Genomic DNA, 16,649 nt, shown 5'->3' with positions numbered 1-16,649 from the left:
GTGGTCTGTCTGTCAAATCCATGTCTCTCCAGTTTAGAGACAAGTATGTCATGTGGGACAGTATCAAATGCTTTGCACAAGTCCAGGTAGATGATGCCAATTTGTTGTCCCTTGTCCACAAATGCTCTAACCCCATTATAGAAGGCCACCAAATTGGTAGTCATGATTTTTCCTTAGTGAAGTCATGTTGGCTGTCACCAATCACCTCCTTATTTTCCTTAGCATTGTTTCCAGGAGGATCTGTTCCATGACCTTGTCAGGCAGAGAGGTGAGGCTGACTGGCCTGTAGTTCCCCAGGTTTTCCTTGCTTCCCTTTTTAAAAATGGGGGTTATGTTACCCCTTTTCCAGTCAGTGGGAACCTCACTGGACTGCTACAACTTTTCAAATACGAGGGACAGTGGCTTGGCAAGTTCATCCGCTAGTTCCCTCAGGACTCATGGATGCATCTTATCAGGAGATTATTAGATGAACCTCTAGTGTCATAGTTTAGCTCCGATCAGGACCAGACTATGCAGTCTCTCTCTCACTCCCCCCACCCTCCAAGAGAATATGGAGAGAGAATATAACAAAAAAAAGGTCAAGGTTTGAGATAAGAACAGGGAGAGATCCTTAAAGTTACCGTTACGGGCAAAACAGACTTGGCTTGGGGAAAACTATTCATTTATTATCAAAACCAAAGCAGGATAATGAGAAAGAGAATAAGATAACTTTCCCCCACTCCTCCCTCTTCCCGGGCTTAACATTATCTCTACTACCTTCCCCCCACTGAGCAGCACAGCGGGGGAAAAAGGGAATGGGGTTTACGGTCAGTTCATCACTTGTCACTTTACGCCGCTCATTCCTCCTTGGGGAAGAACTACTCACATTCCTCCCCTGCTCCATCATGGGGTCCCTTTCCACAGGCTACAGGCCTTTGTGAACTGGTCCAGCGTGAGTCATTTCTTCCATGGGGTGCAGTCCCTCCAGAACGGCTGCCCCAGTGCAGGCCCTCCACGGGCCACAGCCTCCTTCAGGCATCCACCTGCCCCAATGTGGGGTCCTCCATGGGCTGCAGGTGAATCTCTGCTGCTCCGTGGACCTCCATGGGCTGCAGGGGGACAGCCTGCTCCACCATGGTCATCACCACAGGCTGCAGGGGAATCTTGGCCAGGAGCCGCATTACTCCTCCCCCTCCTTCTTCATTGATCTTGGCATCTGCAGCCATTCCTCTCACAAAAAATTCTTCACAGCCAGCTCAGGCAGACACCTCTCAGGTTCTCTTCACATCTCATCTCCTCTCCACTTCTTGCAGCTGGGCTGGGCCAAGTTGGGCCCAGTCAGCTGCCCGGTGGGAGGCCAGAGGGTGAGGGCCACAAGGCCCACACCTCCCCTCTCTGCCCCTGCTCAGCTTCTTCACATCATCTCTTCTTCCTCCTCTCCTCTCCTCCCCCTCCTGTTTTTTTCCCTTCTTTAATATATTATCACAGAGGCATTATCAGGGAACGTTCTGCTACCAATTGGCTCGGCCCTGGCCAGCATCAGGTCTGCCCTAGGCCCGGCCGAGTCCACCAGACAAAGGGGAAACAACTTCTAGAAGCTCTTTGCAGAAGTTGCCACCGTAACCCGCCCCCCCCCCCCCCAACAAAACCAGGACATCTAATTATTAGATTAACTTCTCAACAACTGCAACAACGATTAAAAAAATTGTTTTTGTTTTCTTCCTCATCTATAAAATCAAATTAACCCTTTCAATCAGCCTATATGCTGACATATATCCTCTTTAAACACATTATCACCTGAAGTACATTGCTCACTTGCTAATCAAGAATGTGCTTTATATGTCAGTCAGCTTTCACATAGGCTGCATAAACAAACTTGTTAATCAACTTTTGTCTCCCACATATTTTCTCTCTCCAGAGCAATTGGAAGCTATAAAGCTCAGAAAGAAGTAGTATATTTTTATTTCACACTTTTTTTTCCCCTAATACAACTGCTATTCTTTAAAAGCATATTAATACCACGCAGCCCAAAACTATAAGCTAGGCAGTCCTATGTTGTCTCAAACCAGTGCTAATACTTTATCATTCAATTTTTTCAAGGCCAAATAATCCAAACAAATTAGGCTCCAAACACTATGCTGATTATATTTATATCTTAGGAAAATATCTAAGGCCCCTGACCTGTTATCACTAGTGATGCAGGCAGCACAGGTTCCTGTTGGTTCTTCGCTCTGCTCATAGTAATGGGCATCCACATGAGCTTCCTCAGCCTTCTTCTTTAAGATCTCTCCAAATTTATCTTTGCCAATGCACCCAAAGAAAGTTGCAGCTTTGTAAGGGCTCTGAATCATCCACTGCAGATTGAGAGGAAAAAAAAAAAAAACCCACAAAAAAGTTAGCATGCCCGATATATTACGTATTGCTATTTTTTTTCTGTCCACTCACTACATTTAATTCTTTGTCTACAGAGCACTGTGACATACAGAACACTTTATGTCTGAAGTAAAAAACATCTGGTGCACTAATGAGGGAAGATCAGTAAAGAATAAAAAATTTACCCTCAGTGATCCCACTGAGTGTTTAATAGCTAATGTAAAACTTCAATACACATAGTTCACTATCAAATAAAGTAGATTAGTATGTTTTTACAAGGTATATCAAAAGAACTTCCCTTGTTCAAAAGAGATGCCCCTACACTTACATTTAATCAAGAAACATATGGTATCTTTAAAGAAAATTTGTAAAAAAGACAAAAAACCCAAACGAAAAAAAAAAAACACAAAACCCAGAGACAGCACATAAGGAAAACAGTAAATTTGATAAACCTAACAAGAAACATTGTGCAACATTCACAATATATACAAAACCTAATGGTACTGAAAATAACTATTTGTGTCTACCATTTAATTATATGCAAAAAAGGAAATGCTCCCCATTTACATTGTTAAACCATGCATGAAAATACCTCTCTCTAACTTTATTAAGAGCAGTTCTGTCACGTGAATTGTAAAGAAAGAGGGTAGCTCCACAGTGTTGCTAAGGTGCCGGGTTATTTCATAAAGCTCATCTTTTCTTAACACAAAATATGTATCATTCAACCATAAATGTAACTCAATTTTGTACTAAGTTAAAAAATAGCATTAAGCAGCAAAGTAAAATCAAGAGTGAACTAAAAAAGTAAAAGTGAAGAAACAATCATAGGCCCTACCCTTCTGGTGATGAGTCAACCAACTGAAGTCATTATAATTCACTCTAATCACAGTCAGAAAGCTTATCCACTCAATCTATACTATGAATTAAAGGGTACATCAATTTACTGCTATACTAAAACCCTACTTGTAATTGTTTCCTAATCAAGATTTAAATAAACGATAATGTCTCCATTACAAAGTAGCATTAGTGGTAGCTGTGGGTTGTAGAAAGGTCAAGTAACTGAGTTGCAAATACATGCTTAGTCACATCTTTATTACTTCCAGCTCCAGAGGAGGAAAAAAAAAATAAAAATCTTTAGTCATGTAAAAGTCTTCATTAACAACGCAAAGGTGGACAAAAGCTGCAAGGCCTCTTCCCTGCAGCAATTTAATATATATGAAGCCTAAGGACAAAAAAAAGATTGTGTTGTCAGATGGTGGCAGTGTTCAGTCTCTCATTCATGAAATCCACACTACATATGCTCTGCTAATCTATTCCATACCAGTCTAAATTAATATAAATTAAGAAAACTCCTAAGAGAATTGTCTACGATATCCTTGTATTTTACATACATTTACACATGCATAATAAACATTCGCACAGTGTTAGGGACAGTAATCTTATATTTGGAGGTATGGTCAATTAGAACAGATTATTTAATAAGACTAAAGATGTTGTGACCTACTGTAAGTAAATATGAAACCAATTTCCACACTGATAAGAATGGAAACACAGAACTTCAAACGGCACCTGAGGCTTACAACATTTTATCAAATGACATAAATTTTCCATCCTTTTTATATAAAGTCTGACAACATTTGGAGCAGTAGTAAGTAATATTTCACATACATCTCTGAAATAAGAATTTCTGTTCAAGTATCACAGTTTTGGCTACTGGCAGCAGTTCAGTTTGAATTCAGATGTGATACATGCCATATATAACTGTCACAATCCTTATTTTAAATGTAAGGAAAGTTATCCTTGAGAAGCAGAAGTCACGATCTAGGATTTCTTGAGATGAAGCTTTGCATATTGTGCAGACCATTTCTTCCATAAGCAGCGGTTCTGCTCATACTCATGATTATTTGAAGCATGGATATTATATGGTGGGAGAATATTCACACTATATAGATATTCTTTTTATTTGAACATCTGAGCTAAGTTAAGCAACACCGAGGAAGATGGAAAAGTAGTTCAGTGGTGTTTCCGGAAAGATCCTCTCATCACAGATCTTCAGTTACAAATCCTCTTAGCTTCTTGGAATTATGTTCACATATTTCCACAATAATGGCAGTGAGGTGTTGCTAGTTGCGGAACTCCTCCAAACTGTTCCTCCTTTCCTCAGCTAAAAGGCTACATATTAGTTAAAGGCAAAAACCAGACATCACATTACAAACTCAATGAAACTAAACTCTAGAAATATTTCTGTGGTATACCATTGAAGTTGCACCTAGAGGAATGAGTCACAGCAGTCATTTTTTGCATAGGTGTGAAAAAACAAGAGAGATAAAATAACATCTTCAAGGTAGACCCTGAGCACTTTTTAAAAGTTTGACCTTGGATTGAAGTTTCATTTCTAATAACCTAATATGGAAAAAACAGGCTTCTATGGGCTACTTCACACACCATTGTTATTGTTATTAGCAGCATTTTGGCTAAAATACTCTAAATGGGAATGGGAGTCAGACATCACAAGACATTTATCACCATGAAAAAGTCATGCAGCATTATATCGAAAGTCAAATGAAGGCCAATAACAAACCACACACATTAAGGCCAGGTATATGGTTATATAAACTGCAAATTCATTTTATAGATTTATGTGGAATACAAGATTTAATTGAATGAAAAAGATTCTAGACAGAAACGGAAAATGACCCAGCTCAGCAGGCACTAGCATAATGAGTTAATTATCTAGGGTTTGGCTAGGCAGTGAGGCCACTATTAACTCACTGTATTGACAGTTTGGTCAGGAGAGGTTGGCACCTGGCCACACCATGAATCCTCACCATCACCCAAGGGAATTTGAGGCTGTTAATGGCTCAAAGACAGAAGTGTCAGAAGCAGGAACTTATAATGAAAGAACAAGACAGCCTCAGAAGGGGATACTACAAAGGAAACACTAAATTTTGAGTTGTTTATGAAATCTAACATGTTTCTCCATCCTAAAGTTTTCTTTTGTCAATGCAGCTTGGACAGCAGGTATACTCAAGTACAGGTTTTGACCTTTTCATTTAGCATTAGCATCCGTGACAGAGGCAGGAGCAGGGGAAATAAAATACCTTTCATGCTCTCCTGAGTTAAACAACCTGCATTTTCCTTACATTTTTGTTGTATGCACTTTGGTAAACCGAAAGCAAACATTAACATTTTAAAAATATTTATTTCTTGCCTTTAACATAACCTTGTCTTAAAATGAGGCTGATTTCAAAATAAGCATCATCTAATATCATATTACTCTACCACTAGAGGTGGTATATATATGAGGCAAATTACTCCTTATGATCAAATACCGAAACCAGCACTTCCCAAAGAAGCAAGCACGCTGGCACTCAAGGATACAGTAGAGAATGACAGAACACTTCTCTCCGTATTTTCATGAGGCTAACTTAGGCTCAGAGTAGTAGGAGTACGCGTTCAAGTGTTTTTTGATGATCAGAGTTAACCTTTGTGTTCCAGAGAGTGGGTGGCAATTGCAGAGAACACTCGCTATCAGTCCCACATTGTTCTTCATCTGAACTTCTTAACTCCTGAATTCTTTTTTAAAGCTGCAGCCAGTAGTGCATTTCCGCATCTGTCAGACGTCTTAAACTAACAATGCCAAAGCATACGAAGCTTTGCTTAGACTGACATACCTTCTGCACATAGGAGTTTTCAGCTGTAGGCTTGAATCCTAAATGCCTAGGAACTGACAACACAACAGGAAGCATTATGCTCCTTCACAGTGAAGGATCTTCAAAACTCATTAACACCGAATACAGACATCTGAAGTGCATCTGAAGTGCGTTATTTGAAGCTGGACTCTTCTCTGCATGATCTGTCAAATCTGATCTTACTTTAAATTGCAGCTCACAGGAGAGGACTCCAAAGATCTAAAATTAGCTAAGACTTAACATGCTTGCTAAAATCTAAACAATGTTAGCAACTACTCACGAGGTATTCTTTCTAGTAAATCGGAACAGAAATGGCTAATTTTTATACAGCGCTATTTGCGGTATCTCTTTTTTTTATATTCTGAATTTTAGAATGAGTCCATACACTTTTCATAAGGTTTCAGCAGCCTGTTGTACCCCTAAGACATTTCCCATCACCAATTATATACAGGCCATTAAAAAGCTTTTAGGAATATTTTTAGGAATTTTCTTTAGCTTCTAAAATATAAATCACACCTCATCTTAAAAAACCAGATAAAATGAGAAAGAGTGGGATCAAAACCAAAATTATTACGTGCATGTTAAAAACAGAAAACCTGACAATATGCAAAACAATCCTAAACAAAAAGAGACATCACTGTCACTGTTCCAATTATTTATAGTGAATGATGTGATGGACCTCAAGCACAAATGGAATGCAATATTCTGTTACCATTACACATACTGTATCATTTAAAATCCCCACTGTGCTGGGTTAACACCAGCCAGTAGCCACCCCATTCAGTTGCTCTCTCAATCCTCCCTGCTGGAGGACTGGAGAGAACTAGAAGTGCAACAGTGAGGAGAAAACCACACGGGTCAAGATGAAATGATGCAACGGCCGTCATTCAACATCTCCCACCAGCAGACCGATGCACAGCCAGTCTCCAAGCCATGGCTACCTCGGAAAAGCTCCCCCTCTCCCCCTGCCCTCAAAAGTTTTATTGCTGACTATATTCCATTGGGCCTGGAATACTCTGTTGGTCAGCTGTCCTGGCTGTGTCTCCTCCCAACCTCTTTCCCAGCCCATAGCCTACTTGCTGGGACAGCAGAGTGAAAACACGGAATAGGCCTTGACGCTGTGCAAGCACTGCTCAGCAATAGCTAAAACACTGCTCTGTTAACAACACTGTTTGGGTGACAAGTCTGAAACACAGCACCATATGGGCTGCTATGAAGAAAAATAATTCCATCCCGAACAGACCCCGTATACCTACTCAAGAGTCATTGTTATGAGAATACATCGTCAAGACCCTGGAAAACAGATGAGATACTGCAGCTTTGTTCCAACACCTTTGCCATCTTTTTTCCTTTTTCTTTTTTTTTTCATTGATCAACATTTAAAGAGTGCAACAGCTATTATCACATAATGGCCACATAAGAAAATAAATGAAAAGGAAAAAATAAGCTTATCTTTAAAAAAGCAGGCTTGCAATAGTGAGCCCCATGTCCTGTACAGTAATTCTTCCACCATTAGCTGAAGCTGCCAAATCTTGCATGAGGAAGTGATATTGTTAAAATGCATGACAACACCCTCAAGCAACTTCCAGTGAAATGAGATAAAAGGGATAATATTTTTTTAAAGGAAAAGATGAACTGAAGGTTTGCACTGAGACTGATATCTACATCTTATCAGGATTTGGTTCAAGATGTACTATCCAAATCTCTGCACAGGAATATCTACTCATTTTAGTGTGGCACCACAAGTTGCATTTTGCTATAGCTTTCCAAATTAAGATGTCTATCAAAATGTTAATCATCCAAGAGCAGTACTTCATTCACTTCTACATTTAAAAACACAAAGCTAACAAACTGCCTCTTAACAAAATCTGGAATCCAAACAACTATTTTCAGTGTCGCTATTTTTTTGTATCCCATTTCCTATTCTTTCCCTCTTGCTCTTCATCTGCTTGTCCACTATTTTAATTTTCCTCTAGTTTGTAAGCTTCTTGCTGTACAAGGAAATGCAAGTATATTTTCTTAAAATGTAGTAGCCATATTCGAAAGTTTCAATGTAGCCAAAAGCTAGCTCTCTCTTCTTTTCAACTCCTTTAACATTGGCCAATCTAGGCACCCAGTTCCAGTATTCCTCACTCCATCACCCTCTCATCCTTTATTTACAATGCTACAGTTCTGCCTCAAATACCCGAAGTGCTGCAGCCTCTCTTCTAAAGTTTGAAACACGTTATCTGAGGCCAAAGGCAGAAGGTTTTGCACATAGTAGAGACTGCAGCTGGCCTTTTGTGCCTTCCCTGTTTGAAGCATCAACCACCTCCTTGTTTGATCTGATGTGTTGCTCCCCCTCCCTTTCCACAACATCAGTGTGATCCCTTCTCAAAACCAGGTAAAAGATGATACATCTACAAAACAGGGTTGGTCACGCTCATTCTCCATCACTCAGATGACGGTTACATAAAGGGTTATCACAATGGTAAGAATTCCAGGTTTACTTGGGACTCTTTTGCAGTTATTTCAATGTATACAACTGCTCATTAAGACATTTGCTAATATTACAAAGCTATGTATGAAGTAAGGTTTAAGAGAATCACTAACTTTCTTGTTGAACAGTGTGTGAGAAACATGGCAAAGTGGCAAATAAAGTACAACACAAAAAAGTCTTGTTACTCCATGGCTAGAACGTGTGGTGTTAAGCTGTTAATGGAAGCATATTAACAACATGAAAATGGAACATCATACTTGGGTACAGTAAGACAGATTCATTGGGCAACTGTACACTACTGTTAACTATGCCTCAGTCTACTCTACCTGTAAAGAATTGGTACTCACTTCATACAGGGAAGGCTGCTAAGAAGTAAAAAAATGCCTTAAAATTCTCCAGTGCAAAACATTGTATACGTATTTAAGTACTAACCTCTAAGGGAAGTTGATATTGCTGTGAAGTGACATTTTAGGATATTTTGCATATGATTTTGCATATCTATAACCTTAAAACAAATCTTCCTTTTCAAAATGTGTGCATATGCCACTCTCACTCCCCTGCTAGATGATGTGCAATCTCAATGAATACACCCACACTCAGAATGACAGCAAAAAAATCCACAAGTGAAGAGACTTCTTTCATTGTCTGGCAGCACAGAATTCATAAAGCACAAACTGTAAACAGCTGCCTATCAGCTTCTATCAGTAATAGTATCAAAAACAGATGGCAAAGGTCAAGTCAAAGTTTACTGACAATGATGAACTTTGACAGCCTCTATTAAATTACTTCTTCCTTTAAGGTGTATGTGATCAAAGCAGCAGAGAGATTTTCACTCAGTCCCATAACAAGCTATTTGTTGAGATTGAAACATCTGGTCAATATCTTCTAACACTGCAATTTCATGCACAGTTAGCAACAGGGTACATTTCATCTCTTCTTCTTACAGGGTCCATAACAGTGGCACATATGGCTGATCATTTCATTCAAAAAGGTTTCAATTCCAGGCATTACATACAATTGTCTCTATGCTTTATAGTATTTTAAGTCTACCTACCATCGTCTTCCATCATCACTGCTGTCTGCTCTACTCTTTGCTATAAAAGCCCACAAATATGACAGAGCACTTAAAGCTTAACAACTTTTGACTACTGGAGTTCAAAAGCAGTTAAGTTAAAGTGGCAGGTCTTCGTATATCTGTTGTCAAGAATTCCTAATGCATTAAACTATTTACCAAATCTCTAGCAACACAGATTTTTTTTGTTCTCGTAATAGTAAACCCTTCATTTATGAGGCATGCCCAAGCAATTAGAGATCATCCTTTTTACTAATTGATAAATTATTATACATTTTAAAAACATAACATACAACATATTATATTTCAAGTGAACAACTGATAATTACAAGAATTAGATAAATTATAATCCTATTTCTCAATCTGAAATAGAAGATGACAAAATGTTATCTATCCCAAATGCTGAGAAATGCTTGCCTTTAAAATTATGCATCTATGTTGCCACAGTAACAAGTAGTGGATAATGTGAAATGTACTTCACCCTTCCATTTCTAAATCCCTCTCTTTTTGGTCAAAAGAGAAAGGAGGGCTAGTTGCAAGCATGTCTACAGAAAGTACATTTCAAAGAATTTTCAGTTACTATTAAATAATCTCCATTTTTGTTCAGTTAATGGTTGATTTTCACATCTCATTCCCACACTGGCTGACTCCAAGCAGTATCTGAACCTTAAAAGTTTACCTAGCAGTTTTAGAAAGACATTGACTCTAAAACTCCTCAATATAATTATGCATCGTGCCCAGAGGCTGCACCAAAGGCATAACAGAAGGGAAAAATCTACAAAATACTTGAACAGAGACACCCCTCAGATGCCACTGAAGATGCCTGGGTTTTTCTGAAGAGTGTGTTGACTTTCGGCACCATGGCATTTATTCAGTAGTACCTCATAGCTCTGAAGGAATGGGATATGTAACCTAGATTTAAAATAAATAAATAAATAAATCAGAATTGTCCACTAGAAACTGATGGGTTTCATATAAATGTCAAGATATGGCTCACAGGTAACAGAACATGTTTACAGGTTGTAAACATGGGCCTAAATAAAAGCCTGTCACATCATGCCACAAAGGCAAACAATCAACTCAGGAAAGCGACTAATTAGCTGTCACTTGATTTCTACACCAATGCTGTTAGAGCTAAGTAGTTAGTCAGATTCTAACTGGTTTTTGATAGGAGTGCAAAGGAGGAAATGTCCCAGGAGCTCCAAACAAGTTCAGAAGTGATGGTATTAGCACTATTAAATTGCAATCTTTTTTCAAAGAAACACACAACAACCCCACCCAGTTGCAAAGGGTGTAAATTCAGCCTAAACTTTATTGTATATCTACAGCAAAGCTTATGGTATTTGGTGAAGTGTTCCACCTAAGCTGATAAGAAGTTTATTTCTTCCAGAATTAACAAAGAGGTTTCTTCAGAAGAGATTCCGAGAACAGAAGTTTAAAAAAAAAAAAAAAAATAAAATCTGGTGTCTGGCTTTCTCTCATTAGACTAGGAGCCCTCTGAATGAAGAAAAAACAACTTTGGAAAGGTGATATTAGGCTTTGAGTCAACCCCATTAGGAATTAAGTATTTGAGGACTAGCCTCTCTTAAGAGTTGTAACTTCTAAAGAAGTACTTTTATGTACGCTTTATAGAGGAAGAAGATGTAAAACAGTCTAAGCAATAACATAATTCAACAATCTCTTTTTTTCCCTCTCAGGGGCATTTACGGCTTTCAGCAGCACCAGGCAAGCCAACGACCCCAAATCTTGCTTGCTGTGGCTTCAGGATATGCTAATTGTGAACCCTGAAGATCTAACATATTAGACAGCATGTACTTAATCTGAAACCCTTAACTGCATATGTGCTAATTAATTTGGATCTAAAATTATCATAATATTGCATGGGCATTTTGTATAATCATTTTCTGTACAGCACAAAATCCACCATGTTAAAAGTGCACAAGTATAAATGTATTTAACTTAACATCTAAGGAAAACTAAAGTCAAGTGCTTTCAAATTAAAATATCTTGAGATATTTTCCTTATCAGAAAGATAAAAACTGCAACATAATTTTAAGGATTCTTTCTGGAGTTTTTGAAAATTGTCATTATTGTTAGCTGTTCTACTAACGTTAATTACATCATTACATGATTTCCCATGGATAACAACTTGTAATTCCATCGACTTATTCTCCGTAGAGGCAGAGGAACACAGTAGATTAGGAGGCTGTCAAGATGATAAAATGACATTGAATGCAAATTTGTATTTGTAATACAGCATGCAAGGTTTGGAAATGCTGCTTAAAACAGAAGCAGCGAACTAGCTTCAGGCATTGAATGTATGCTTCAGGCACTGAATGTACAAAAAAAAGCTAATACATTAGAATATCTGAAGCCACAACACAAAAAAAAGAAAGATTCTATCTCAACTTCAGTAAGAGGAGAATCTGCCAATAAATCAATGGAAAGATAAGGACAAATATCAATATTAAAATACTCGCCAGTTAAAACTGGTATATCACCATTTCTCGTGACACAAAAGTTAACAAGTAACAATATAAAAGGTTAACTCATTAGCCCTTATTTTTAATTTTCCAGAAAATAAATTCCTACGTGTTTCAGATACTTTTCATGTAAAAGTTAATTTTCTGCTCATACTTGTGTTGACGGAATCTGACTGATATCAGCAGAATTATACCAGTACAGATTAAAAGAGAATTTGGTCCTATTACCTTAATTCTGGGAAATTGTGAGCTGTTATACACAGTATATGACTATTCAAGACTCAGGACACAGATCCAGTGCTCTATTAGTGGGCTGTGAAGACATTCATTAGTAACTGTAAAGCAATTGGAAACTCAACAGATTAGATCAACACTAGACTCTTATGAAAGTACCGCCTATGCATATGATTTTAAAGCCAACATCACATTATATTCCTAAGAAAATACAAAAACATTTATTTTTGCCAGTTTAGGCACAAAATCTACTTCTATAAAACCAAAGCAATTTAATATTAAAAAGAGCAAGCTGAAATTAAGGTAGAATGTCCAGGTGTTAATAAAAACTATTTCTGCAGATACATTATTTTAACAATGTTGAAAGCATTGATACCTTTATTAACATGACATAACCCACTCTCTGGAAAATGCCATAGAGATTTCATATGTTATCCCAACTTTTTTTTTTTAACTGAAACTAGAGAAGAGTTTTGTTTGTTAATAGTGGGGAGTAGATTTAAATTGGAAATTAGAAAAAATTTTTTACAATGCGAGTTATAGAACACTGGCACAGGTTGCCCAGAAAGGTGGTGGATGCCCCATCCCTGGAAACGTTCAAGGCCAGGCTGGAGGAGGCTCTGAGCAACCTCATCTAGTCGGGGATGTCCCTGCTCCTTGCAGGGGGGTTGGACTAGATGACCTTTGAAGGTCCCTTCCAACCCTACCCATTCTATGATTCTATGATAATATTCTTCTTAAAATAGCAACACAATTAGACTTATTTTAAGACAGTCTAAAACTGCACTGGACAAATTGTTACCAAAGGCTAAAAGCAGCCTACTACTGGCCAGTAGCAGCAGTGGCCAATAGCAGCAGGCCACCTTTGTAGATATCCAGGTTTATAACGCATATATTCCCATATTCAGACTTTATTGTACCACATAGCAATGTACCAGGGTTGCCCTGTGGATACATTAGAAGAGACAACCAGGATGGGTTCTCTCTCTAGGGTCTCACATTCAAGTGAGAAGGTAGAGATTGTGAACTGTCGCTTCTTACATCATCTGGCTAAGGACTAGTTTCCATCACTGCCATTGCTTCTACGTTTATAGTTTTTAGTTACCCTTTCTTTTGCCATTTTTAATTTTACTTCTATTTTCTAGAAAACAAATCTAGCTGTTACAGAAGGATAAACTGATTTTTGTGATGCTGAAATCTGTTACGCTCTAGGTTTCACATTGAAAGAAATTTCAGAGAAGAAAGACAGTTGTCAGCTTCTTGGAGGGCTGGACAAGTATTTACAATGTTTAAATTTAGACTAATAAGGCTAATATGTCTACTGATGAAACGCAACATGGTAATGAAGATTCTTCATTTTCAGACCACTCCAGCTTTCTCCTTGAAGTGCACATCCACTTTGATTTTCACTATATAGATTCCATATAGCAGACAAGAATTTTCTTTCCTCATTTTGTTTCTATGGACCACTTTAAAAGTTCATGATTATTTTTACATCTCTTGAATACCCATAGACAAATACAAAGGAAATACTAAGCAATAGCCTCTTTCAAAGGGTAAGTTAGAAATGAACTCTAATTCAGTTATTTCCAGTAAAGTGTTCAGTTGCCCCTGTTCCATCACCCCCCCTGAATCAACAGAAAGATACAAAGGAAACTAGTCTTACCAGCTTACAGCTAGACTGTGTTCACAGACCAGTGTGTCATGCCTGGTGTATCTAAATCCTGATTTATCAATTCTTCAGGTTGCTCCCTCAAAGAGGAGAAATAATTGCTCATAGTGAGAATTCCTTCCAGATTTAGTGATACTAAAAGCTTACCCTTTAGCAGCAGTGATTTTGATGGATTGCCTCTCTACAACAGAGCCCCAGCACACCATCTTCCGGAACTTTTTACACACAAGCCAAAACAAACACTTTATTTTACAAAATGTGTTTGTTAAAATCTCAGTCTAACATGGTATTTTTACATTTTGGAAAGTTTACGGTGAGATATGTAGGAAAACAATGTTGTTAGAGCCGTTCCTGGAGTTAAATATGACTTATAGTACAATCATGTCAACTTTTTCTTTTTAAAAAAAATAATTTCCTCCACTAAAAGTCAAAAGTAACATTCCTAAGTCAAGGAACTGTATCTAATTTCCTTGCTAGTCCATTGTCCATTTTAACAATTGCTAAAGTCTGAAAAAAATATAGCAGTGTTAAAAAATGAGAGCTAGAACTACATCAAAACAGGTATCTTGGACTGTTTCAGAATGAGGTTTTAAAAAGAAAACAACTCTATGGTTCTGTAGGCTGTGTGTTCAGAAGATCTTGATGTGGGAAGCTGTAAAAATCCTTTTAACTCTGACCTTACCAGAGATCACACACATAACAAACTCCAGGTGTTACAACATTAAGCTAACCTTCCCCCTAAGAAACAAAAAAATCCTCAGCAACAATAAAAAAACCCACAACACTGATATAGATGTCTAAGCTGATTCCTCAAATGCTTTAGATTCCTAAAAAAAATCAACCAAACAAAAAAAAAAAAAAAACAAACACAAAACCCCTCCTAGTTACTAAACTGTCAGTCCACACCACTGCCAGTTTGCACATACCAAGCTTAGGATTAGGAGATTGCATTCCTGCACACAGGAAAGAAATGAAACAGAGGAACGAAAATTAAGAGAGAATTCTACAGCACAGTAATGAATTCTGACAACTGGCAGTGTGCAATAATGGATCCCACTTAGAAAGTATTAATAACTTCTATCAAGTATGTAGAAATCGGCCAATTCATGGAGTTCAGGGTTTAACACTGCACATGAAATTGCTATTAAGAGAAAAATCCAGTGTTTTGGTAAGATGTAAACTACCTTTAAGTAAGGAAGCAATTATAACTACTCTACAGATATGACTGAGCATTATGCAGTCATTCAATATCTTATTTTTTCACTTTAAAAGCTTAAATACATCTCAAGATGTACCCTCCTTATTGTAATAGACAGCTATTGTACAACAAACTCTTTATGGCAGGGGAGTACTTACAAGCAAGTCACCAGAAGACAATGTTCATTTGGCTGACTCCCCCAGTAAAAATTCTACTTTTCTGTCCAGGAGAACATATCACTCAAAAACTTCCTGTAGTTACCTGGAAAGCAATCATAAGTTTTTCTCCCTCGAATAACCTATTATTCCAAGACAAGGTCTCCTTGAATTGTAGTAATGAAATGAACATACCTGGAAGAAACCCAAGCTATTGTTACTAGGTACATGAGTAAAATTTGTTCAGTCACAATAAATTGTTCCCAGGTATGCATATAAAACCTTACTGCTTCCATCAGAATACATAAAATCATTGTCTTCAGCATACCTCTAGAAATTTAAATGAAAGGTGAGTGTTGATAAGTAATTATGAAGCAATTTTTCATTTGTATATTTTGTACCAAACTCCAGTGAAAGCCTAAAATTTGGTTCAGAAAAGATGGCACATAGTAAACACTTTAAGATTTCCTTCACTATACTGTAAGCATCATACCAAAAATAAAAAAGATTATGCTTACTCAAAATTGGTAAAAATAATATTCACTTAAACCAAGCAATAAATACTATATATATGCAATCAGTATTATCTGTACTATTTATAGGGCTCTGAAGACAATGTCTACCACGAAGTGCAGTAAAGATGGAATTGCACCTTGTATTTGGAAAACAGAATTACTTATTCCAAATGCGCAGTCTGAGATGTGGATCAGTCAATGAAACCTTTTACATGCACACTAACAGGGGCTCCAGTTATCTGCAGTCTTCTGTACAAATTGTAGGGTGTTATATAATATTGTGTTAAAGAATTTTTTTCTAAGCTACTCTATCTACAAACTCATTTTATTCAGATCATCATAGCTGCACTCAAGAAGGCATTGACATTTTTTTAAGGCACTACTTAAAGTAACAGATGCAAGGTGTAGATGAGCAGGTTACAAAATCTTCAAAATAACCAAAAAGAGTGAAGTAGTTTCTATTCCGTTGTCAGGTCTAGAGCAGAGTCAAACAAGAAAACTTAAGAACTCCAACTACCCATAACTATCTGATTAAAGATAAAGAGAATAGAAAAAATGAACAGAACACTACTAACAGCAAATGGTGCAGCAGAAGGGGTTTGAATACTTTGCTTAAAGTTCTCAAACTACTTCAGTGAGCAAATCTTCAAGAGGTTATTACAATCATGTTAGATGTCAAAATGTCTGGCAGAAACAACTCAGATTTTTCTTTATAAGCAAACTTCAAAAAGCTCTCATTTCAGTTTATTTAATTGCACAAATAAAACATGCTGCTTTTATATCTCACAGAATCAGTA

The 16,649-nt window shown here is 37.5% G+C and overlaps 1 protein-coding gene across 6 annotated transcripts in view; it reads right to left on the bottom strand.

Annotated features, from left to right (window-relative positions):
* Positions 1–16,649, bottom strand: part of ADK (adenosine kinase) — a 305,394-nt gene that overhangs the window by 165,361 nt on the left and 123,384 nt on the right. For all 6 annotated transcript variants that reach the window (XM_086752774.1, XM_086752773.1, XM_086752771.1 and 3 more), the window contains one exon: positions 2,161–2,333. In XM_086752774.1, coding sequence (XP_086608900.1) covers positions 2,161–2,333 — 173 coding nt within the window. The remainder of the gene's footprint in view (positions 1–2,160; positions 2,334–16,649) is intronic.

This window comes from Chlamydotis macqueenii, chromosome 7, assembly GCF_036417535.1.
Source record: "Chlamydotis macqueenii isolate bChlMac1 chromosome 7, bChlMac1.mat, whole genome shotgun sequence".
In the NCBI taxonomy this organism is placed as follows: domain Eukaryota; kingdom Metazoa; phylum Chordata; class Aves; order Otidiformes; family Otididae; genus Chlamydotis; species Chlamydotis macqueenii.
The sequence above is the reverse complement of the archived record's forward strand: the minus strand, read 5'-3'. Positions and strand labels throughout refer to the sequence as shown.